A 26,562-nucleotide genomic window follows, 5' to 3' on the forward strand; every position below is an offset into this window, starting at 1 on the left:
AAATTCGTCTGCTCGAGTTCTTCGTCGTCGGATTCCTCGAAAGAAGACTCGTCCCATGTTGCTTTCAAGGCCTTCTTCCTCCTTGGTTTCTTTGGATCTTTTTGGTTCGGACAGTTTGCCTTGATGTGCCCCTTCTGATTGCACCCGTAGTGTAACGCGCCACCCCTTCCTGCTTAAGCTGACGGGGGTTACTTATCTTTTCTTCTTAAAATAGCGGAAGTCTTATCTATAGTATAAGTTTTTTTTTAAAAAAAAATTTTCTTTACTTTTCAAATCATCATCACTAACTACCTATCATATGAGTCACATAACATGCTTAACATAAATTTAAACCATAATACCAAAGAGCATGATGAAATGTCATGGAGTCATAAATAAACGACATAAATATAATTCTTATTAACTAGAAGCAGGTCATTCTCTTTAGCCGAGTCACTACTACACACGTCCTCCTTGCCCCCTCCTGCTGCTCCCTTAGTACATCCATTCTTTGCCCTTATCTGTGGTACAAGGAAAGTAAGCTGTGAGCACACAAGGCTCAGTAAGATCCTTTGCTACTCACAAAAGACCGTATAGCATAACTAAATCTCCAAGGCATAAAGCATAAAGACAACTGATCATATCATGTATAGAAGCATCATATCATAACATAATCGTAAGGTATCATGGTATATCATAACATGCATCCTAGCATAACATAATTATAATCATAGCGTATCGTAACATAATCATAAAGTTCATCCTAGCATAACATAACATAATCATAAGCATTATAACATATCATGATAAAATCATAAAGGGCATCCTAGCATATCATAATCATGATCATAGCATATCATAACATAATTATAAACTTCATCCTAACATAACATAACATAATCATAAGCATTATAGCATATCATGATAAAATCATAAAGGGCATCTTAGCATATCATAATCATGATCATAGCATATCATAACATAATCATAAAGTTCATCCTAACATAACATAACACAATCATAAGCATTATAGCATATCATGATAAAATCATAAAGGGCATCTTAGCATATCATAATCATGATCATAGTATATCATAACATAATCATAAAGTTCATCCTAACATAACCTGTCATAATCATAAGCATCATGGTATATCGTAACATGATCATAAAGTGTTATGCGAGATGACTTTCAAAAACATGATTCATGCAATAATATATGCAACATGTCCTTTGAAAACTTATTACATACATACTTAAACATAATCATAACATGATTAGGGCCCCGACTTGTACCACATACATAAATGTGCGCGTCCTATGTAGGTCCAAGGTAGCAAGTATTGAACCCCTACAAGGCATACATACTAGGTCCGTTTCTTAGTCCATCGACCTAGGGGCACTTAGGAGCCCATCCCTAACGAGACCCGTTTCTTAGTCCATCGACCCCGGGGCGCTTATGGAGCCCACCCTTGGTACAAGCCATATAAAGTAAAGTAGCATGTCATACATATCATGGTTCTTAATATTTCATGCACATCATATTTCTTATCATATCATACCATACAGAATTTGGGCACACAACTCATCATAATGGTATGTAAAATTTGGGCACACAGCACATCATAATTACATACATAATTTGGGCACACAGCTCATCATAAATAGCACACAGCACAGCATAAGGGTTACCATCATACATAGATCATAAGTGTACATATGTAACACCCACTAAGCTCTTAAGATAAATATGAGAATGATGAACTTGCCTTAGAAAAATATTAGTAGAATGATGAACCAAAAAGAAATAAAAAAAAAAGAAATAAAAATAGGGAGTGGTCAAGGATTGAACCTTGAACCTCTCATGATGTAAATAATAGGATTAATGGGTAATAACCAGTTGGGATAGGAATAATATATTGATAGCAAAGGAGGGAAACTCATGATAACGGCGAGAGTAAACGCTAGCCAAAAGAAAACAAGAAAAGAGCAAGAGAAAGGCAACTTGCCTTCCTTCTTTTCTCTCCCTCTTCTTCATCTTTTGCCGTGACTTAAAGAGGGGAATTAAGGGGATTCATTCCCCCTTGTTTCATCATGAATGATGAGAACAAATAAACAAATAAATAAAAAGAAAAAAAAAGGGCTAAGGGAGAAGGAAAGCAAAAACCAATTTTGCTACCTCTTCCCCCTTAACATAAAAGAGAGTATGTAAAGAGGAGATTTTATTTTTCTCTCATTTCTCTCATTCTCTCCTCTCCATCACCGAGAACCTCAGCCCCCTCTCCTCCATTTTCGGCCCCCCCCCAAAAAAAAAACAAGGTTCCTCCTAGAAGACAAGGAAGGCTACCAAGGGAAATCAAAGGAGGAGAACAAGAAGAAGAGACCTCTTCTTCCATCACCACACTTTAGAACCACAAGAGAAAAGGATGCAAGCTTCCCCTCACCTGTGGTATAAGGGATTTTAATATGTTTTTGGATTTTATGAGGATTTTAAAACCTAGAAACAAAGTTGTGAAAACTCGGCCAAAGAAAGGACTTGTTGATCCTAGGAATGTTTAATATAAGCTTTGATTCATGATAATTTTTCTATGCTTTGTAAGAAGGTTTTCTCTCATATTTTTATATATATGTGATGTTGGATTAGGGATGTATCTAACCCTAGAGTTTCGGCCAAAAAGGTTTTGTAAGGGCTAGGGAATTTAATTGTTTACCTAACTTGCACAAAACCCTCTAAATAAATGGTTAAGGATCCATTATCGTTTTCATACTTGAAGGTTACTTGGAACCAAAAGTATCCCACTCACAAGTTTCGGCCAAGGAAGGGTTTAGGGTTAGGAAGACTTGAATTTAAACTCACCATGTTTATATGATAGAATATAGAGTTTCTTAAAGAGTTGCATGCTTGTATGTTGATAGAAACTCATGAACATCACTTTTAATGTTTCGGCCATGGTAAGGTGGATGCTTTAGAATAGCTTAAACAGATTTTTAACATGCTCAAAACCTCCATGACAATAAGATATGAAAGTTTTTTTGATGCTCCCATGCTTAATTAGAGTATAGGAAAATTGGTTGCATGATATATGTTAATTAAGACCACAAGGGTCCTAGCTTGTTTGTGAACCAAACTTGTATGTATAGTTTCTTTGAGATTTTTGCCATAAAACTTGTTTAGGTTTTCCATACTTTAGGCCACCTAAAACCTAGTTTAAAGACTTGGAAGGTTTCGTCCAAACATATGCTATGAGATAAAGAAAGGAAAAACCTAGGAAACCTAAGACACAACTTGAATGTATGCTTATAGTGCTTGACTTTTATACATGTTATGAAATGTGTTATGACTTCCTATGCTTTTATGCCATTTGAACAAATTCCATGCTTGATGAGGTTCGGCCATGTAGGGTTTAAAGACCTAGAAACCTTAAAATTTAGACCTCATGTGTTAAAGATGCTTATTATGAAATTGGGATAACATGTTGATTGTGTTCACATGCTTATATATTTAACTATGATTCAAATGGACATCTTTAAGTCTCGGCCATGAAGGGAATACATGCTTTAGAAACCCTAGAACTTACATTGAATATGCTCATGTCACTCTCCATGAAATATGAAATGTAGAAAGCTAAAATTTACATGCTATATGTTGTTAGTGACCTAAATTGATGCTAAGGGAAGTTTCGGCCATGACCACTTGTATGAGGCCACTTATGAATTTATACATGATGTTAGAGTAAGTTCACATGCTTGTATGCTTGCTTGAAAACCTAAATGAGTACTTGTAAATTTCGGCCATGACATAATTTTAAGGGCTTAAAGAATTTAGGAACTAACTCAATTGTGCTTACCATATTCCTTGAAATAAATGCTATAAATATGGTTAAGGTTTCCATGCTTTATGTCATTTAGAACCTTGTTTCACACTTGTTAAGGTTCGGCTAAATGAGGTTTAAGGACTTGGAGAACTTGGAGTCCAAGTAAATCTTGTTTATAACACTTCCTATGAGAATGATATGTGGATGAACTAGGTTCTACATGCTTGGATGTTGTTTAAAACCTAGATTGGCACCTAAGAGGGTTTCGGCCAAGATAAGAACCTAAGGGATTAGGAAGCTCAGTACCCAAGTTAATCATGTTACATTGTTTCTCATGCTTGGATGAGCACATGATACACTTTTATGCTTAGACATGTATGCTTGTGAGCTATACAAAAATGAGTATTTCTACAATATGTTATGAGTTCAAAAGATGCATGTTTTATGTTATGATATGTGGGTAAATTTTACATGCTTTGATGATATGATATGAGCTGAAAATATGCATGCTTATGTTATGATATGTGGTTAAATTATGCATGCTTTGATGCTATGTTTAGTGCTTAAAATATGCATACTTGCATGATATGCTATGTGGTTAAATTATGCATGCTTGATGATATGCTTTGTGCTTGAGATATGCATATTGTTATGATATGATGTATGCCTAAGTGATGCATACTTTTATGGTATGATGTATGCCTAAGTAATGCATACCTTTATGACATGATGTATGCCTAAGTGATGCATACCTTTATGATATGATGTATGCCTAAGTGATGCATACTTTTATGACATGATGTATGCCTAAGTGATGCATACTTTTATGATATGATGTGTGCCTAAGTGATGCATGCTTTTATGATGTATGATATGTATAAGTATGACATGTACTTTACTTTATATGGCTTGTACCAAGGGTGGGCTCCATAAGCACCCCGGGGTCGATGGAATAAGACTCGGGCCTCATTAGGGATGGGCTCCTAAGTGCCCCTAGGTCGATGGAGTAAGACTCGGGCCTAGTATGTTTGCCTTGTAGGGTTCAAGACTTGCTACCTTGGACCTACATAGGTTGCGCGCAATATGTAAGTGGTACATAGCCGGGATCCCCTTTAAGTTGAGATTATGTTCAAGTATATATGTAAGAAGAAATGGTTTTAAAGGTCATGAGACATACACATGTTTTTCGGATACATGTTTTCCAAAAATCATATTGCATATACCTTATGATGATTTATGATATGCCATGGTTAGATATGATTATGTTATGTTCCATGATATGTCCCTGTGTATGATATGCCATGACTCCTTATGATGATATGCCATGATTAGATAAGATTATGTTATGCTTCATGCTATGCTTACGCTATGATATGTCATGACTAGTTATGATTTCTTTATGTTGCATGATATGCTTAAAAGAGTATGTTACATTATGTCATGACTAATTGAAATTATGCCATGTTGAGACATTCTTTGATTATACTATGATTTTCGATTTTAGTGAGTAGGAAAGGAACTTACTGAGCCATGAGTGCTCACAGCTTACTGTCCTTGTACCACAGATAAAGGAAAAAGCTGGATGAGCTAGAGGAGTAGCAGGAGAGGCAAGGAGATGTGTGTGGCAGTGGCTAGGCAACCAAATAAGAACCTGCTTTAAAAACTTTTAAAGAACTATGCTTTGTTATCATGAATTGTAGTACCGTATGTGTAACTTGATGTTATGTTTCTACTAATTTTAATATCATGTTATTAAGGCCATGATAGTGTAGTTCGGATTTGATGAAAAGGAAACAAAAGAAAAGTTTTTATTAAACTAAGAAAATCATTTTAAGTCTTCCGCTGTTATTTGTACATAGAGTATCGTAGCCCCGTCCCTTAGGGTTAGCAGGGAGGGCGGGCGTTACAACATAATTAAACATAGAAGCATAACAAGCTCTTACCACATTATAAACATTTCATGTGAGATACATGGGAAATGTAACGACCACCCTTCTTACTACTACTACTACTCTCTAAGAATGACCGTTACTTATCTACTAACTCTACTTAACCGGTTTATTAAAAATCTCAAGGAAAACCCTACCAAAAAATTTCACCAGAGTCTCCCCTGTACCGGTGACCATTTCCCATAATACAAGCATAATATACTCAGCCACAGGCAGCTGGAAATATATTTCAATCAACCACGCAGTTTAATAAGAAATGAAAACTAACCACAACCACGCAGTTTAATAATTCAAATCATGCAGGTAATGAAAAACCGAAAACATAACTTCTTACTACATCCTTTTCTTATCAACTTAATAAGAAATCAAACTAATCACATTCTTAAACTAAATGAATTCCTTAGCTAAGTCCCAAGGACCTCCATAGTCCACACATCACACACTCCTCTTGCATCTCCTTGTCGCCTTCCTTCACTGTATCTTTTCTTTCCCTTTATCTGCAGTAGGAGGAAATGCAGTCTATAAGCATAAAGCTTAGTGAGCACTATCTACTCACAAAAACTCGATATGCATGTATATAAATAAAAACACGCTAAAACTGAATGCTAACATATAAAACTACTCATGCTCATATATAGCAAAGGAATCATGCTAACTGAAATACTAAACATGTATAGCTAATCATACTTATAAGAATAAAACTATAACAGCATGCTGAAAGCAAATAAAGCTAAACATGCTGAATAATCTAATAGCAAGAAACAAATAAAACTACTACGGAATGCTTCAAACAACAAGAAACTAAACTTTCTAATTCTAAACATATTTGAAGCTTGTTTCATTTGTTTCAAAACTTATACTTTAATACTTCAAAATAATAATAAACTTCTTTTGGGCCCGGCATTGTACCAATTTGCGCTCATCCTTAGTAAGAGTCGAGGTAGCTAATCCCGAAACTACTAAGGTACTTCTAGGCGATCTTGTGCCTAGGGGCGATCTAGGAGCCCACCCAATGGACCTTGTGTCCTGGACCTTGTGTCCGGTACATGCCATTAAAAGTAAAATACTTTCTTTTTTAACTATAACTTTTTTATACTTGCCCTTACTTGGCATTTAAGCAAACACCTTGTGTGCGCTTTTGATGTTCCATTTCTGGAATTAAGATCAAATTAAAGCCTTGGTCTTTCTTCGCTTATAACTTCTCATATTAGTCCTATAGCAAAGGACTAAAAATAGGAATCAATACTGCTCATGTTAAACTGATAGCAAAGGAAACTGTACGTCTAATAGCAATAGAAAAGAAGTCTGCTCATGCTTACAAATAGCTAAGGAAAAGCTAGAAAAAGAAAACTGTTCTTCTATTAGCAATGTAAAAGAAATATGCTCATTCTAATTAATTCCAACAAAGTGGAACATAAGGAAAGGATGATTTCTGCGACAATCAAAAGTTACCACATGATATACTAAAGCATATGTTGTTCATGTCCAGTTAATGGCATACAAACCTATTCTGCAAAGCTAACATAGAATGATATACTTAAACACATGCTATTCTCAAATCTCCAACTATCTCAATGTTGTACTGTATAATCTGAAAGCAAAGAAAAACAGATCGAAGCTTAACAGAAAATCTGCATACAAAACTAAGTTTCTAAATGCTTCCTCAGAAATTCGGAAGACACAAGCAGCAACAACTAACTCCTATAGCAAAGTATGAGTAGCAGTAACAAAGTAATTGGTCACCTCCTGTTACCTTAGCCTGTTTAGTGAAACAAAACCAATTAACGAAACCAAAACTCTACCCACATTTCATAGACTGCCATGGTCGACACTAAAAGGAAGGATCGTGAACAAGACTTTAGTGCATCCTATCTATCCAAGATTCCTCATCCAGTGCACGAAGAAAGATCACAATGAAAGGCCATGTTAAACACCATCTCAAACCCGTCCAAATCTGAAAAACTAACCCAAGATCCGAAATACTAAAATAACAACTAACGAATCTAGGGCTATTCCTGCTCGGCGAGAAAGCAAAGAAGAAAAGCGAAATCGCGGAATAACTCCTACTGCAGGTGAGAAGCAACTCACTTTAGGCTTTCCTTGACTTACAACCGACGACAGCTTCTAGGGTTTGCGGAGAGATGAAGATCCAGGCTCTTCTTTGTGCACCGCGCGCTCTCCTTGCCAAGAGAAACTCGGACTTGTGAAGAATCCGTGGAGAAGGGAGCTCGCCAGCCGCCGTAAAACAACCCTAGCCACCGCTGCGTTTCTGCCCAAAAGCAGAAATCGCCGCGCGCCGTCGCGGAGAAGAATTTTGAGAGAAAATGTTTGTTTTCCGAAAATCCATAACCTAATTCCCTTTCTTATAACTAGAGTTTTTTTTATTATTAACTGTACCTTAAATATAATCCATTCTTTCCTTAATTAACAAAACTCACCGGCACAGTTGGTTAACCGGTTTTTAACCGAAACAAGAGGTCTCGGCTTCAATCCCTCAGCCGCGCATTTTTTCCAATTAATTCACTAATCATTAACTATGCTATAAACTTAATTCTCACCATATAAGGTTAACAAAACCGTGTAGCTCAGCTGGTCCGGCCGGTTTTGCTTGGGTCAGTCCGACCCGAGGTCATGGGTTCGAATCTCACCTTCAACGTTTTTTTAAAACTTCTTTCTTTTTATAACCCTACTAAACAACCTCCAAAAATTACGTAAAAATACTCTAAAAATTCCTAAAAATCTCTAGAATATTTTAAAAGTATTTCCAAATATTTTTATGGACTTTTAGAACTTGAAATAGGGAAAATTGGGTCGTTACAATTCCCCATACTTTATAAAAAGTTCATCCTCGAACTTAGAATAGCTCTGGATACTTCTGTCTCATACTGTCCTCCCGCTCCCAAGTGACTTCCTCGTGCTTCTGGTTCTGCCAGACAACCTTCACTAGTGGTACTTCTTTGTTTCTTAGTCTCTTGACTAGACTGTCCACTATCTGTGTAGGTCTACTCTCATAACTAAGATCCTCTTGGATCTGCACTGACTGAGGCTCAATCACTTGGCTAGGGTCATGGAGACACTTCTTTAGCATGGAGACATGAAACACATTGTGTATTGTTGACATGTCTTGTGGTAAATCCAGCTTGTAAGCTACTTTCCCAATCCTTTCTGTGATCAAGTAAGGTCCTACATAACGAGGACTTAATTTGCCCTTCTTGCCAAATCTCATCACTCCCTTCATAGGAGCGACCTTGAGAAAAACTGAATCCCCTACTTGGAATTCAAGTAGCCTACGGCGTGTGTCAGCATAACTCTTCTGTCTACTCTGGGCAATTTCAATTCTCTGTCTGATCTTCTAAATAGCCTGAGTAGTCTCATCTATCAGCTCTGTCTGAATGCCCAGTTCCACTTCCATCTCTCTTCTTTCACCTGCTTCTTGCCAGCAAATGGGTGATCTGCACTTCCTGCCATACAACGCCTTATAAGGTGCCATCTTGATAGTGGCTTGATAGCTATTGTTGTAGGCAAATTCAACTAAGCACAGATACTTGCACCAACTTCCCTTGAAATCTAGTGCACAAGCCCTGAGTATATCTTCTAAGATCTGGTTTCTGTTTTTCCATCAGTCTGAGGATGGAAGGCTGTGCTGAACTTGAGTTTGGTGCCTAGTGCAGTCTGAACACATTCCCAGAAGTGAGAGGTGAAGCGCCCATCTCTATCAGAAACAATAGATTTAGGAACTCCGTGAAGTCTGATCACCTCTTTAACATACAACTGCGCCAATTGCTCTATAGAGTGGGACACCTTGATGGCTAGAAAATGGGCAGACTTGGTCAATCCGTCCACTATTACCCATATTGCGTCGTATCCATTCGTGGTTCTTGGAAGACCTGTTATAAAGTCCATGGATATGTCTTCCCACTTCTATTCTGGTATTGGAAGAGGTTGCAGGACTCCTCCTGGTCTCTGGTGCTCTGCTTTGACTCTCTGACATGTCAGGCAGGTATTGACATATTTAGCAACATCTCTTTTGAGTCCAAACCACCAGAACCTCTGTTTCACGTCTTGGTACATCTTGGTAGAACCAGGATGCATAGAGTAAGGTGTACCATGAGCTTCTTCTAAAATTTTCTTTCTCAACTCTTCATCATTGGGGATACAATGGCGGCTCCCCTGATAAAGAATTCCACTACCTGATACTCGAAACTCTGAATTTTCCCCTTCTTGTATCCCTTGCTTGATCTTTTGGATATCTGAATCTTCACTTTGCTTTCTCTGTATATACTCAAGCAGGGTTGACTCTAAGGTCAATGCAGAGAGTTGCCCATAAATAATTTCCATTCCAAAATCTGACAACTCCTTCTGCAGTGGTAGGGCTAATGATGACAAAGACATCAGGGATGCACTGGCTTTTCTGCTTAGTGCATCTGCCACTTTATTAGCTTTGCCTGGGTGGTAGAGGATTTCACAGTCACAATCTTTGACCAACTCTAGCCACCTACGCTGTCTCATGTTTAAGTCCTTCTGAGTGAAAAAGTACTTAAGACTCTGATGGTCTGTGAAAATTCTGCACTGAACGTCATACAAATAATGTCGCCAGAGTTTTAGTGCAAAGACCACAGCTGCCAGCTCAAGATCATGAGTGGGGTAATTCTTCTCATAGTCTTTGAGTTGTCTGGAAGCATAAGCTATCACTTTTCCTTCCTGCATGAGTACAGCTCCTAAGCCCATCTTGGAAGCATCACTATAGATGTTAAAACTCCTGTCACTTTCTGGAACAGTCAGAATAGGAGCGCTGGTTAGTCTCTTCTTGAGCTCTTGGAAACTCTGCTCACATTTATCTGACCATTTAAACTTCCTGTTCTTTCTGGTGAGGGCTGATAGTGGAGAGGCTATCCTGGAAAAGTCCTCTACGAATTTCCTGTAGTACCCAGCTAAACCAAGGAAGCTTCTGATCTCCCTGGCGTTCTTGGGTCTACTCCAGTTGCTGACTGCTTCTATTTTAGCTGGATCCACTTGAATGTCTTCTTTAGAAATTATGTGACCTAGAAATGCCACCTGATCTAACCAGAACTCACACTTTGAAAATTTAGCGTAAAGCTGCTTTTGCTTAAGAGTCTGCAGTACTATCCTTAAGTGTGTGTCATGCTCCTCTGGGGTTCTGGAATAGATTAGGATGTCGTCGATGAACACAATGACAAATTTATCAAGGTATACTCTGAACACTCTGTTCATCAGGTCCATGAAAACTGCAGGTGCATTAGTCACACCAAAAGGCATGACTACGAACTCGTAGTGTCCGTATCTGGTCCTGAAAGCCGTTCTGGGTATGTCTCTTTCCTTCACTTTTAGCTGATGGTACCCAGAGCGCAGGTCTATCTTTGAGAATACTGTCTCCCCTCTCAACTGATCAAATAGGTTGTCGATCCTGGGGAGGGGGTACTTGTTCTTGATTGTCACTTGATTCAGAGCTCTATAATCTATGCACATCCGTATAGATCCGTCCTTCTTCTTGACGAACAACACTGGAGCTCCCCATGGTGAATGACTAGGGCGGATGAAGCCTTTGTCAAGCAGCTCCTGAAGTTGTTCCTGTAGTTCTTTCAGCTCTGTTAGAGACATGCGGTATGGAGCTTTTGGAATTGGACCGGTTCCAGGAACCAATTCAATCTCAAATTCCACTTCTCTGTTGGGAGGTAGTCCAGGTAGATCTGCTGGAAATACCTTTGGATACTCACAGACTACCCAAACATCTTCCTGCTTGAGTCTTTCTTGTTATCTTTGTCCTTCCAGTTCTGATTACTTGACTGGATTCTCTGTTTCCCCACTGTCTTATCTTCTATCTTGACTGGCTTGTGTTGCATTTGTTGTGCCTTGTTGCTGTTCAAATAGTGCTCACTAATGCCCTGCTGACCAGCTCTTCACCAATCTATGGTCAGTGAGTTTCACTACTCACATTAGGTGTTATTTCTGGTCTCAGCGTTAGGAGCATCAGTCTGACTCGTTCTTTCACTGTACTTACTAACTATAGGCAAAGGTGAGCTAGCCTGTTAAATCTTTTGACCGCTTCTTCTACTGGTAGGTCACCTGGTCTAAATTCTATAAACTCCTCATAATGTTTATTGGCGATCCGTTGACGGAAGAATTCTTCGTAAAACTCTATCTCGAAGTCAACCCAGCTCATCTGGTTGACTGCTCTCTTACTCTTAACTCACTCCCACTACATACGAGTACCTCCAGATAGGCAGAAAGAGGCACACTTACCCTTCTCGACCTCTGGTCAATCAAGAAGCTCCATTGTGCTCTCAAGTGTCTTGAACCAAGCCTGGGCATCCCAGGGCTCAGTCGTGCCTGAGAAGCTTTCTGGTTTCAGCTTCAGCCACTGGATGAGGTATGCTTCTTGTCTTCTAGGTGTTGTGGCGACTTCTAGGGCAACTGATGGATCTTCAGTCACCACTGGGGTCTCCACCTTAATGGTTGGGGGAGTGGGAGGAGCTGACTTCTGATTGGTCATTAGATTGGCAATCACTTGCTGTTGCTCGCTACTTGTCTCTGAAGTTGAGTAACAACTTCAGAGAGAATAGGCCCAGGGGTTCTGGGCTCTTCGCTCTCCTGATCTTGGTTCTCAGTACAAACGGTACGGGAATGTTCTCTTCTTGCCATCTAATTATGCAATGAAAGAGACTTGCTATATTCTTTATCCTTTCTAACCAAACTTGGGTATATGAATAAAAGAGAAACAAACTTCTATCTTACTAAAGCGCATACAAGCAAATACTCTATACTGCAAATAATAAAGAAAGCATAAGAAAGAAAACTTAAATACTTTCTTACTTGAAGACGGCAAGGATGATGCTGATGTGTGATGCTGGAGAATGGAACATGCTCTCATACCAACTGTAACGACCACCCTTCTTACTACTACTACTACTCTCTAAGAATGACCGTTACTTATCTACTAACTCTACTTAACCGGTTTATTAAAAATCTCAAGGAAAATCCTACCGAAAAATTTCGGCAGAGTCTCCCCTGTACCGGTGACCATTTTCCATAATACAAGCATAATATACTCAGCCACAGGCGGCTGGAAATATATTTCAATCAACCACGCAGTTTAATAAGAAATGAAAACTAACCACAACCACGCAGTTTAATAATTCAAATCATGAAGGTAATGAAAAATTGAAGACATAACTTCTTACTACATCCTTTTCTTATCAACTTAATAAGAAATCAAACTAATCACATTCTTAAACTAAATGAATTCCTTAGCTAAGTCCCAAGGACCTCCATAGTCCACACATCACACACTCCTCTTGCATCTCCTTGTCGCCTTCCTTCACTGTATCTTTTCTTTCCCTTTATCTGCAGTAGGAGGAAATGCAGTCTATAAGCATAAAGCTTAGTGAGCGCTATCTACTCACAAAAACTCGATATGCATGTATATAAATAAAAACATGCTAAAACTGAATACTAACATATAAAACTACTCATGCTCATATATAGCAAAGGAATCATGCTAACTGAAATACTAAACATGTATAGCTAATCATGCTCATAAGAATAAAACTATAACAGCATGCTGAAAGCAAATAAAGCTAAACATGCTGAATAATCTAATAGCAAGAAACAAATAAAACTACTACTGAATGCTTCAAACAACAAGAAACTAAATTTTCTAATTCTAAACATATTTGAAGCTTGTTTCATTTGTTTCAAAACTTATACTTTAATACTTCAAAATAATAATAAACTTCTTTTGGGCCCGACATTGTACCAATTTGCGCGCATCCTTAGTAAGAGTTGAGGTAGCTAATCCCGAAACTACTAAGGTACTTCTAGGCGATCTTGTGCCTAGGGGCGATCTAGGAGCCCACCCAATGGACCTTGTGTCCTGGACCTTGTGTCCTGGACCTTGTGTCCGGTACATGCCATTAAAAGTAAAATACTTTCTTTTTTAACTATAACTTCTTTATACTTGCCCTTACTTGGCATTTAAGCAAACACCTTGTGTGCGCTTTTGATATTCCATTTATGGAATTAAGATCAAATTAAATCCTTGGTCTTTCTTCGCTTATAACTTCTCATATTAGTCCTATAGCAAAGGACTAAAAATAGGAATCAATACTACTCATGTTAAACTGATAGCAAAGGAAACTGTACGTCTAATAGCAATAGAAAAGAAGTCTGCTCGTGCTTACAAATAGCTAAGGAAAAGCTAGAAAAAGAAAACTGTTCTTCTATTAGCAATGTAAAAGAAATCTGCTCATTCTAATTAATTCCAACAAAGTGGAACATAAGGAAAGGATGATTTCTGCTACAATCAAAAGTTACCACATGATATACTAAAGCATATGTTGTTCATGTCCAGTTAATGGCATACAAACCTATTCTGCAAAGCTAACATAGAATGATATACTTAAACACATGCTATTCTCAAATCTCCAACTATCTCAATGCTGTACTGTATAATTTGAAAGAAAAGAAAAACATATCGAAGCTTAACAGAAAATCTACATACAAAACTAAGTTTCTAAAAGCTTCCTCAGCAATTCGGAACACACAAGCAACAACAACTGACTCCTATAGCAAAGTATGAGTAGCAGTAACAAAGTAATTGGTCACGTCCTGTTACCTTAGCCTGTTTAGTGAAGCAAAACCAATTAACGAAACCAAAACTCTACCCACATTTCATACACTGCCATGGTCGACACTAAAAGGAAGGATCGTGAACAAGACTTTAGTGCAACCTATCTATCCAAGATTCCTCATCCAGTGCACGAAGAAACATCACAATGAAAAGCCATGTTAAACACCATCTCAAACCTGTCCAAATCTGAAAAACTAACCCAAGATCCGAAATACTAAAATAACAACTAACGAATCTAGGGCTATTCCTGCTCGGCGAGAAAGCAAAGAAGAAAAGCGAAATCGCGGAACAACTCCTACTGCAGGTGAGAAGCAACTCACTTTAGGCTTTCCTTGACTTACAACCGATGGCAGCTTCTAGGGTTTACGGAGAGATGAAGATCCCGACTCTTCTTTGAGCACCGCGTGCTCTCCTTGCCAAGAGAAACTCAGACTTGTGAAGAATCCGCGGAGAAGGGAGCTCGTCGGCCGCCAGAAAACAACCCTATCCACCGCTGCGTTTCCGCCCAAAAGCAGAAATCGCCGCGCGCCGTCGCGGAGAAGAATTTTGAGAGAAAATGTTTGTTTTCCGGAAATCCAAAACCTAATTCCTTTTCTTATAACTAGAGTTTTTTTTATTATTAACTGTACCTTAAATATAATCCATTCTTTCCTTAATTAACAAAACTCACCGGCACAGCTGGTTAACCGGTTTTTAACCGAAACAAGAGGTCTCGGCTTCAATCCCTCAGCCGCGCATTTTTTCCAATTAATTCACTAATCATTAACTATGCTATAAACTTAATTCTCACCATATAAGGTTAACAAAACCGTGTAGCTCAGCTGGTTGGGCCGGTTTTGCTTGGGTCAGTCTGACCCGAGGTCGTGGGTTCGAATCTCACCTTCAACGTTTTTTTAAAACTTCTTTCTTTTTATAACCCTACTAAATGACCTCCAAAAATTACGTTAAAATACTCTAAAAATTCCTAAAAATATCTAGAATATTTTAAAAGTATTTCCAAATATTTTTATGGACTTTTAGAACTTGAAATAGAAAAAATTGGGTCGTTACAGGAAAAATCATATTTAGATTTCTAACCCTAATGTCATGTAATGGACGAAACATATAGATGTGACTTAGGTTAGAAATCAACATACAAGCATGTGAACCCTAAACCTAATATCATATCATATACCATAAGGAAACATCATGAGCATGCTTTAGGTTAGGTTTTAGGTTTCCTAAGCCCTTAAACATGTTGTGGCCGAGACTTATAAGGCTTGAATCTAGGGTTCAAGTGTCATAAAAGCATGAGAACCCTAAACAAATTTCATAGCAATTATTTCAAGGAACAACATGAGCATAATTAGGTTAGATTCTAAGTTTCCTAGGCCCTTAAACATGATTGTGGCTGAAACTTGTAAGGCTTGAATCTAGGGTTCAAGTGTCATAAAAGCATGAGAACCCTAAACAAATTTCATAGCAATTATTTTCAAGGAACACATGAGCATAGCTAGATTAGATTCTAAGTTTCCTAGACCCTTAAACATGATTGTGGCCGAAACTTGTAAGCCTTGAATCTAGGGTTCAAGTGTCATAAAAGCATGAGAACCCAAAGCAAATTTCATAGCAATTATTTCAAGGAACACATGAGCATAGTTAGATTAGATTCTAAGTTTCCTAGACCCTTAAACATGATTGTGGCCAAAACTTGTAAGGCTTGAATCTAGGGTTCAAGTGTCATAAAAGCATGAGAACCCTAAACAAATTTCATAGCAATTATTTCAAGGAACAGCATGAGTATAATTAGATTAGATTCTAAGTTTACTAGGCCCTTAGACTTGTTGTGGCCGAAAGTTCATGGAGCATGAAAACAAGTTCTAACCACAATACAACATGAATATGTCATATTAATTTCATAACTTGTCTTAAGGAGGATCATGGCATGATTAGTTTAGGTTTAACAATTTTTCTAGGCCCCTAATCCTATCATGGCCGAATACTTAGGAGCATGGAATAAAATTTATTCATCATATAGGCATGAGCATATCATGTTAACAACTTTCTCATCATGAAGTACTTATCATAAAACAAAAAGGAGCATGCTTGGTTTGAGTCTCAACTTACCTATCTCCTTTATTCATGTTTGGCCGAGAGTCTAAAGGTATGACTCTAAGTTCCAATCAAACATTCTAGCATATGAACATTAGATAAATCCCTACCTTAAGATACATGTTACAAGGAGCATATTGAGCATGTTAAAATCTAGGTCTTTATATTTCCTAGGTCCTTCTTTTTGGTCTTGTCTTGGCCGAAATTTTTCATGAAGTTATCTTAGGTTTTTATGTAACCAAATCTCATAGAAAACACACAAGCTATTGTACCACAGGTGAGGGAAACTTACATCCTTTCGCTTGTGGTTTTTCTTAAGGAAAAAGATATCCTAAGTGCCAAGGAAGGAGAAAGCTTCTTCTTCTTGTACCTCCTTTTGCTTCTTTTGCTTGGAAGGGATAGAACTTGAAGGCTTCTTCTCGAAATTTAGTTTTCTTGGAGAGGAACTTAGCTTAGCTTTTGGAATAAGGAGAGGAAAGGCTCTTGGTTTCGGTGAAGAATGAGGAAGGAGAAAGAAGGAGGAAGAAAAGAAATTTAATCTCTTGTTTTTCTTCTCCCAATCTATTTATTCCTTTTCCAATGAAACATGTCTTCATTCATTCCCTCAACTCCTCTTTTCCCCCACTCCTTTAATTCCCACGAAAAAATAGAGAGAGGGAGGGAAGTAGGCAATTTACCTTTTGCTTGCTTCTTCTCTTAACCAAGAGGAAGAGGAGGTAAGCTACTTGATTTTCTCTTGCTCTTTTGCTTAGTTTTCTTTTATTTCCTTCTCACCTTTAACTAAATTTTTCATTCCTTTCTATCCAAATATTATTCATTATCCTAGTGGTTATCATACATCAATTTATCTCCATTATTGGTGGGAGGTTCAAGGTTCAATCCTTGACCTCACCTCTTCTTACTCTATTTTTGGTTTCTATTTTCCCTTTTCTCTTATCCTTTTTATTTCTATGCTCTAAAGGAAATAATATCCATATACCTATCTTATAATTTCGTGGGTGTTACACGTAGCAGGTCACTTCGAATTTGGCCTTGGAGCTTGATTGGGCTTCTTTGGACTGGATGGCCTTTCTGACATCTTTTTTGTTGAAGCCCTTCTTTTTGTAGAGTTTCTTTACCAGGTTGACTATTTCGGTTGTAAGCTCGTCATCGTCTTCCGAATCTGGTTCTTCTTCTTCTGACACAGGTTCGGTTCTGCGCTTTATCTTTGATTCGCGCACTCTCCCTGTTCCTGCAACCAAAGACAACCCTTTCTCGATCGGGCGTGCATTAGTCTATTCATAAAGTTCAAATTCTGCAAAAAGTTCATCTAACTTAATGGTAGATAAGTCCTTAGAAACCTTGTAGGCATCTACAATGGATGCCCACAAGGTGTTCCTCGGAAAGGCGTTTAAAGAATACCTTATGATGTCCCGGTTATCTACCTTTTGTCTAATTGCATGAAGACCGTTGAGCAGATCTTGAATCCGGGCGTGGAGTTGGGCAGCTGTCTCACCTTCCTGCAGTTTGATATTAAATAATTTATTAAAGATTAAATATCTTTTACTTACTTTGGTGTCGGACGTCCCTTCGTGAAGTTCAATGAGCTTCTCCCACAGCTCCTTGGCACTGTTGAAGGGGCCGATGTGGTTGAGTTCTTCTTTTGATAGACCACACTGGAGGGTGCAGGTCGCCTTGGCATTAGCCTCCACCTTCTTAATCAGAGATGCGTCCCAGTCCTCGTATGGTAGTCGTTTGTCGGCGCTATCAGTTGGTAGTTGGAGTCCGGTTTTGACAATCATCCAGACTTCAAAATGAGTCTGGAGATATGCCTCCATCCGACCCTTCCAGTATCCGAAGTCGTCTCCGGTGAATAGCGGGGGGCGGGCTGTACTGTAGCCTTCTTGAAGGGCCATTTTAGATCAACTATAAAAAATAAACAACAAGAAAATCCCAGGACTTGGTCCTATCTTAGTAGTGCGGTATAAAAAAGAATAGAACACGAACTTGGGTGGTATTGCACCAACCTCGAGCAGAAAACTGATTCGAGAGAAAAAAAATTAGAATATGGCTATAAAGCCAAATTCTAATTGACTCTGAAAAACCTGAAAATACCACGAAAAAATTATTTTGAATGGTGGTGGCACCGATTCAAAACGACCCCGCTCTGATACCAATTGATGGATCGAAAGCGCTAGAGGGGGGTGAATAGCGCTCGTGGCTATTTTATCAATTTAAAACACAGAGTTGAAATGCAGCGGAAAGTTAAAGCAAACACACAAAGACGCAAGTGTTTTACTTCGTTCGGAGCCTATAGCGACTCCAACTCGAAGGCCCGCGGTCCTTGACTGCTTTCGGTGGGCAACAACTATAATATCGGAATTATTACAAGCTAGAGTACAATTAGCGCAATAAAGAAACTATACCAACGAAAAGAAGAATAGAGAACTTTGGAGTTGATTCGTTGGAGTAGCAGAGCGTTGTTGAGGCATTTTAACAGCAGCACACGGAAGAGCGCAGTTTTCTTATTCGAATTCGATGATTCGAGCTGCACCTCGAGGCCTCCTTTTATAGCTCTGCAAGGTCTGATCCAGATCCCCAAGTCTCGGGATCAGATTTGACCCGAAGCGAATCGGTCAACCGATCCTCACGTTCAATCGACCGATCAGATGATCTCCACCGCATCTGATCCGTCGATCTGTCGCTCCGCTTCGATCTGATCAAACTCTATCCCTGGGTTCGGTCAACCGATCCCAGGGTCCGGTCGACCGACCAGTCTCCTTTGAGCCGCACACCTCGGCTTAATCCAGTCGACACCTATCCCAAGTTCGGTCGACCGATCTTGAGGTCCGGTCGACTGATCCCTGGTCGACCCATCCAACTTCTGGAGATCTGATCTGGTAGATTGGAGGTTCGGTCGACTGATTCCAAGGTTCGGTCGACCGATCCTGGTCAGTTCTAACCCTGCATAAAACTGTTAGTTACCTGCAAAACAGAGTTAGAACACAAAAAGATAATACGATAAATAAAATTGTCAGTCATTGGACTGACCGAGTCTGACTTCAAGTTTCCGACCGGAAACCCTAGGTCGACCTGATGCCTACTGTTCCCTCTACGGGGAACGCGTCCTCACCTACTCCACTCAGGAGATTTACCTGATGCCAGTCCGGTCCTCCAGACCGACTGGACTTTCCGCCTTGGGTTACCACCCCCTAGGACCTAGGGTTACTGCCCCCTAGGGTTTTTCTCCACCTAGGATTACCACCCCCTAGGACCTAAGGTTGCCGCCCCTTAGGATTTTTCTCCACCTAGGGTTACCACCCCCTAGGACCTAAGGTTGCCGCCCCTTAGGGTTTTCCTCTACCTAGGGTTACCTCCCCCTTTCCACCCCCTAGGTTTTTCGCCTACCTAGCCGCAGCTAGGACTTTTGCCTAAGTATCCCTTAGGACTTTCCTGCAAGCTCCATGAACCTTGTTAGATCACCACACATCTTAACTTTGAATCATTTGCCATTATCAAAACTCAGGTTTGATCGTCGGATGCTTCCCGCGCCAACATAATATAATTTTCCCACCAATACTTAGCCGAAATTTGTAACACTTCACTCTTCCCTCTAAACCTAAACCTATATCGCGCCGTCCACCGTATACCGTCGCCTCATCTCCCTCTTCCCCTTCCTAGATCGACGCCCCTTCCTCTCCTGATCAGGATCAACACAGGACGTCCTTGCTTCTCCGTCCAACCACACCGCATCTCCTCCAACTCCTCCCTTTGGGTGAGAAGAGGCTGCCTGTGTGGCTTGGAGTCATCGTCGGGTCGCTAGAAGTCGCCCTCCTCCACTCTTTCTCGATCCCATATCTGGTAACCTCGATTCCTCATCTCCTTCTTTTGATTTGATCCCTCCTTGTCTATCCTCGCGTGGCCAGGGCTGATCGGAGCTCCTTTCTCACTGATTTTGCTGCTCGCGATAGGTTTCGGCGTTGCCTCTAGGTGTGTTATCAACTAATCGGTCGACATGGTGAGGGGGAAGACACAGATGAGGAGGATAGAGAACCTGGCCAGCCGGCAGGTGACCTTTTCCAAGCACCGGAGAGGCCTTCTGAAGAAGGCCTTTGAGCTCTCTATGCTAGATTAAAAAGGGCCATTGTATCCTGGGAACCCTAAGATACTCCCGCTATGGGTTTAGGGCTACTGCACTTCGATGGTCGCATCGTCGACGACGATGGACGACCCCTGCTAGAATCCGACGACGGCGAGGAGCTGATGCATGTTGAGCCTGGCGTCGCCGTCGCCCTCGGTTCCCGATCCATGGAGTCGCCTGGAACTCTCTACGTCACCTCAAGGTATCAGTGCCACGCTCACTCAGTTTCTTGCTTCTTGTCTTCTCTCAGATGTGAGTGGATCTTGCAGGAGGGTGATTTGGCTGAGCGACGCCGACAAAGGGAAATGGTATGCGGTGGATTTCTTGTCATTGTCCCTCCACGCTGTGTCAAGGGACCTGGAGACCTACCCCTTTCCTTGCATCTATACTCAGGTATTTGATCTATGACTGAGTTTGGGGCGGTTCTACTTGAACTTCTATTGAATCCAAAGGATCAAAATTACAAAACGTAACTTTTTTTCTTTTCTGTTTATCTTGAACATTAGAAAGCTTTCTGTGTTTTTTTGGAGAATTCATTGTGGTGCTCGATAATGCGCTATTTTCCCTCACTGATTGGTAAACATGAACTTTTGTTGCCTCTGACTTGAATTTTCTAAGCATGAATTAAGGGGCTACCGGTAAGCTGTTTCTTGGATAGCTACATGTTGGTGCTTGAGGTTGCCTATTTGAGTTGGTGATTACTAGCTGAGAATGGTCCTTTATAGTAATAATGTCCTGAAGGATTTGAATTATTTGAGGGACAAATTTGGGTTACACCATTGAGGATAGTCAGATTGGCTGATGGCTCCTGTGCTATTTTTTGCTTTATTGCTTATGTACTGTTTACTGGATTCTTCATCAGATCGAGATAGGCGACGAAGATGAAGAGTCTGAAAGCTCTGATTCAGAAATTAATGATGATTTGGAATTGTCAAAAGTCATTGAAATGAGACTTCTTCCTTTAGATGCTGGAAAGTGTATCCTTGCTATCATGTATGCCTCATATTGTTTTCATTTGTGGCATGTTCATTGATTGATGCATTTTCATGTATAAAGTAGGCGTTGCTGAATCTTTTGTGGTCAACTTTCTATTTAATGCTATTATGAGTGTGTTTGTCAAAGTAGGAAAGAATCTGATGCAGTTGGCATTGCTTCATCATGGATTTTAGTTATGCATAATAATACAATTATGAATGTCATCTTATCTTATTGTTCTGATTATCCTGCAAGTTCATTGCATAGATCTTTAACTCATTGATTGCATACTCTAGGATTGTGATTGTCTTCTTATCAAGTCCCATCTTTCACTAAGAGAAAAATCTCTATGCTTTTTATATGGTTGTTAAGTTCAGATCATCCTTTCATGTTGCTTTTTTTTTCTTTTCTTGATACTGAAAAAACCTTAGAATTTGGGTTTGGTCAATTGTTTCTTTCATATTCTGTATCTTGGTAATATAAAAATATTACATACTGGGTAATCATATGTTGTACAATGTTGATCTACAATGCTAGTAGCAGTTATGTTTGTGAATCATGCTGTTAGTGTGTAGAGTGTACCAAGCAGTGATTTAGCTCTCTTCCGGTTGATTTGCAACATCATGGTAATTAGTATATTCGATCCTTAAAACATTTTACTGTGCTCAAGACCAAAGGAGGCAGTAAATTTTTGTACTTGTTAATGTTAATTTGAAGAAAATATTAGTAGTAAGCCATTTGGAAATTATGAATGGAAAAACGTTAGAATCGTTTATAATGCATTTTTAGAAAATGAGAATATCATATACAATAAAACATTGGTATCATATACAATTAAACATTAGTCCTTGCGTATTCCCAGGATATGTTAATGCCGTAGACAACATTCCATAGCTTTCTACTTATATTTCCTTCTAACAACTCAAAAAAACCTTTTAACCGATTCTGTTGATTCAATTGTTCATGTTCCTTGAACAATGCTTGATGTATATTTATCAAGTGATGAAGAAGCTTATGACTAGTCTGTTTCACTTTTTTTTTGTTTCCCAAACAAAAAGGTATGTTATTATTATTATTAAAGTCATAAACCGTGTTCTTTCTGTCTGTTGTTCTTCATCAAGCAGGATGGACTGCAAGCACATTTATGAGAAGGAACCAGTAATCCACTAGATAAGCACAAAGAAACCACATCCTCGATGCCCAGTTGCAGGTAAGTGCCCTATCTATTGCAGTTGATCTTTCGTTGTTGATCTTTTTGCTCATTACAACTACATCCTATCAGGTTGCCTAAAAATTCTCCAAGTTGGACGGGTTGTATGCGACGCCTTGCTTACAATAGAAATTGATGAAATGCGTTTGACATCAACTACAAACATAAAGTCAACAATGGTAGAAGATTTTTACAACAGTTGACTGAAAATGGCAACACTGCTCCATGCAACTATAAGCTTGATATAATTTTTCAAGGTGATTTAGTCCCTGTCGGTGATTTGTCATCAGCTAATGTGATTTAAGCATCATAGTTAATTATCTTTTGATGTTGTAAGAAGAATATTTGTGTAATTTGTGGATACGGACTTGATGTGTACAATATCTATTATCTTTTTATATTGTAAGAATAATATTTATGTGTTGGTTACATAGATATTGACTTGGTGTGTTTGGATACACCGATGTATAATAATATTAACTAAATTTTGTACTATTAAAATGTTGTATAATATCAATTTTTCACTATTTCAGAAATCGAATCAGCGTCGTTAAACAATATTCATATTACATCGGTTTTCCACCGCTGTCAAAACTGGTGTTATTAACATATAATATTAAATTGATTTTACACCGTTGATGAAACGGTGTCGTTAAGTGATACTACATCGGTTAATAACCGATTCGAACACCAGTTTTTTTAAGTAATACTACACCAATTTTTACCCGATGTCTAAAATGGCAGACCTTTTACATCGCCTTCATAGACATCGGTCGAAAATTTAATAGACACCGGTGGAAAACCGATGTCTATGAGGGTTTTTGTTGTAGTGATACTAATAAAGGCAAGTTTTGTGAGGTTTGCTAGGTGATTTTCTTTAAGTCTAAACTTCTTTAGAAAGGTATAATGTCTAAAAAACATTTTGAAGTACGATTATGTCTTATACATGTATGATTTTATTTTATAGGATGCGCAATAATTTTTTAAAAAATTCATTTCACTTCTGCCAGGTGTTTTACTGAAAACATATGTAGTTTTCATGAAATTCCCCAACATGATGGAGATCAAGTCTACTTATTATGTATATTATTTTTGCGTATCAATTACAACTTACACTTGTACATTGAAGTTCACATTATAATATATTGTTGAGTTTGATGCTTATATCCTTCAATTATTGGTGCCCTTTTAATTATTGAAGAGGAGGGAAAATATCACAAATAAAAAGGTCATATGCAAATAATACGTTTGAATTGATGGGAAACTATAAATTTATATTTCAGATATACTTAATGAAGAATAACTTGGGAGTCACGAATAATTTCTTTCAAGCTTTGTAATGAAAAGATCAAGACATTGTAAATGTCATGATTCTTATAAAATAAAGCAAACAACAACAGCAAACAATGCAAGATGATGGTTGACATTTGTTACTAAATAAAGTTTCTTTATTTTGTGTTAAATATAAGGTTGTCACCCCACATATGCAAGACTTGTTCACTTTTCATGGAAGATCATAATGAAATATTGAAGGAAAGATAAATTTTTATTATTATGGTGTTGAAACATTTTATGAAGTGATAAATTTGTAACATTAATTAACAATCACTTTAATGAGATGAACACCAAAATTTTGTTATGTATGACTTGTCTTGATCCATCAAATTCATTCTTTGCTTATAATAAAAGAAAATTATTTCAATTTGCCCAATTTTATCCATCCAATTTCTCTCTAATTTGTCTTGATCCAAAGATAGCCTCTGGCATTGCGGAACCGCCCCGTGCCTCCGGTGATCGCTCGCTCGAACAGCGTCTGCAGAGGAGCCACAGGGACCAGCCCCTGCACGGCGATGGAGCTGCCGTTGTACTCGCCAGCAGTGAACACCAGCTGCAGGATGGTGAGGCCGGAGTTCTCGGCCACACTCGATCCCACTCCCATACCTTGGTTTCTCCCGACGATGGGCGAGTCGGGCTCGACCCCTTGGCGAAGGAGATTGTCGTAGACGATGAGGTTGCCGAACCCAGCCCCAGATGTGGAGCCGCGCCGCTCGACTGCATAGACGACCGTGGCGTTGGGCCCAGAGCCGAGAACTCGCTCGTGGTTGTAGAAGCGCAGGTGCAAGTAGCCGTCGGTGCCGGATTGGGCAGTGCAGAGCGACGTGAAGAACAAGAGGAGGAAGACGACGACGACAGCGAAGGAGCTGGAGTAAGAAAGAGACGATGCCATTTGCATGGTCGTTGGATGCACGAGGTAGGCAATATTAATGCCAAGGTGAGCTATAAATAGTGCATGAATTGAAAGAGCATTGTGAAATGCCATGTCGTTTACGTTATTGTTGAATAACGGTTAATTACTGCAAGCCTAGAGTAATTAACATAAACAATTTAGTAATAAATAGATAGTAATAAATTTTGTCAAATATCTATTAAACATATTAAGCACGTTTGCGTGCTTCTTCCGCCATGTAAAACAGAGACGGATCTGGTAAATGCTTCAAGTACAAATTTCCTAAACAAAGAAACAAAAGTGTTAGAGATATACGAAGTAGGTCTAACTTCTATGTTGTTACTGTTGTTGTTATTAATAATACTATAAATTCTCATTTAATTTGTTTTCTAAAAGCTAGTTGATACGGTGTGTATTTTGTGGGGTCAATAGGATGCTGTGAGTAGGAGTCAAGGTCCCAAGAGGGTCAGAAGTCAGGCTGACCTGGAGGACAGGAAGGTCAAAAGTCAAGCCTCCGTAGCAGATCAGCAGTCAAGCTGATGTGGAGGACAGGAAGGTCAAAAGTCAAGCCTTCGTGGCAGGTCAGCAGTCAAGTTGATGTGGAGGATAGGAAGGTCAAAAGTCAAGCCTCCGTGACAGGTCAGCAGTCAAGCTGATCTGGAGGACAGGAAGGTCAAAAGTCAAGCCTCCTTGGCAGGTCAGCAGTCAAGCTGATCTGGAGGACAGGAAGGTCAAAAGTCAAGCCTCCGTGGCAGGTCAGCAGGCAAGCTGATGTGGAAGACAGGAAGGTCAAAAGTCAAGCCTCTGTGGTAGGTCAGCAGTCAAGCTGATGTGGAAGACAGGAAGGTCAAAAGTCAAGCATTCGTGGCCGGTCAGCAGTCAAGCTAATGTGGAAGATAGGAAGGTCAAAAGTCAATCCTTCGTGGTCAGTCAGAAGTCAAGCTGATGAAGACACAGGAAGGTCAAAAGTCCAGTTGATGTGTCCAAAGTCCGAGTCTCAGCGGACAGGGCAGTCAAAGGAGAAGATCATAAGACCAGCCCTGACAGTGAGTAATAAACGGGCCCGCGTGCCAGATATAACTAAGGACGGAGACTACAAGCCAATAGGTCTGAGACAGACCCAGTGTGCAGGTCGGGACGTTCATGCCTTGGATAACAGCAGATAGATGTGGGTCGGTGGACAGACCTAGCGTGTGGGTCGGTGGACAGACCCAGCGTGCAGGTCGGGAAGTTCATGCCTTAGATAACAGCAGATAGATGTGGGTCGGCGGACAGACCCAGTGTGCAAGTCGGGACGTTCATGCCTTGGATAACAGCAGATAGATGTGGGTCGGCGGACAGACCCTGCGTGCAGGTCGGGAAGTTCATGCCTTGGATAACTGCAGATAGATGTGGGTCGACGGACAGACCCAGCGTGCAGGTCGGGAAGTTCATGCCTTGGATAACAGCAGATAGATGTGGGTCGGCAGACAGACCCAGCGTGCAGGTCGGGACGTACATGCCTTGGATAGCAGTAGGCAGATGCAAGTCGGGATGTACAGGTCTTGGA

General features: G+C 39.5%; 2 protein-coding genes across 2 annotated transcripts; one reads left to right on the plus strand and one right to left on the minus strand.

The window, feature by feature from the left end:
• Positions 1-20,636: 20,636 nt before the first annotated feature.
• Positions 20,637-21,859, plus strand: LOC121994716 (chloride conductance regulatory protein ICln-like). Its single transcript, XM_042548658.1, has 4 exons — positions 20,637-20,803; positions 20,871-20,994; positions 21,464-21,594; positions 21,727-21,859. The coding sequence occupies exons 1-4, from the start codon at positions 20,637-20,639 to the stop codon at positions 21,857-21,859; spliced, it is 555 nt and encodes a 184-aa protein (XP_042404592.1).
• Positions 21,860-24,518: 2,659 nt separating this feature from the next.
• LOC121994717 (dirigent protein 2-like) lies at positions 24,519-25,106 on the minus strand. The gene has a single exon (XM_042548659.1). It carries the CDS (start codon positions 25,104-25,106, stop codon positions 24,519-24,521), a length of 588 nt encoding a protein of 195 aa, XP_042404593.1.
• Between the last annotated feature and the right edge of the window lie 1,456 nt (positions 25,107-26,562).

The sequence above is a fragment of the Zingiber officinale genome, chromosome 6A (genome assembly GCF_018446385.1).
Source record: "Zingiber officinale cultivar Zhangliang chromosome 6A, Zo_v1.1, whole genome shotgun sequence".
Taxonomy (NCBI): domain Eukaryota; kingdom Viridiplantae; phylum Streptophyta; class Magnoliopsida; order Zingiberales; family Zingiberaceae; genus Zingiber; species Zingiber officinale.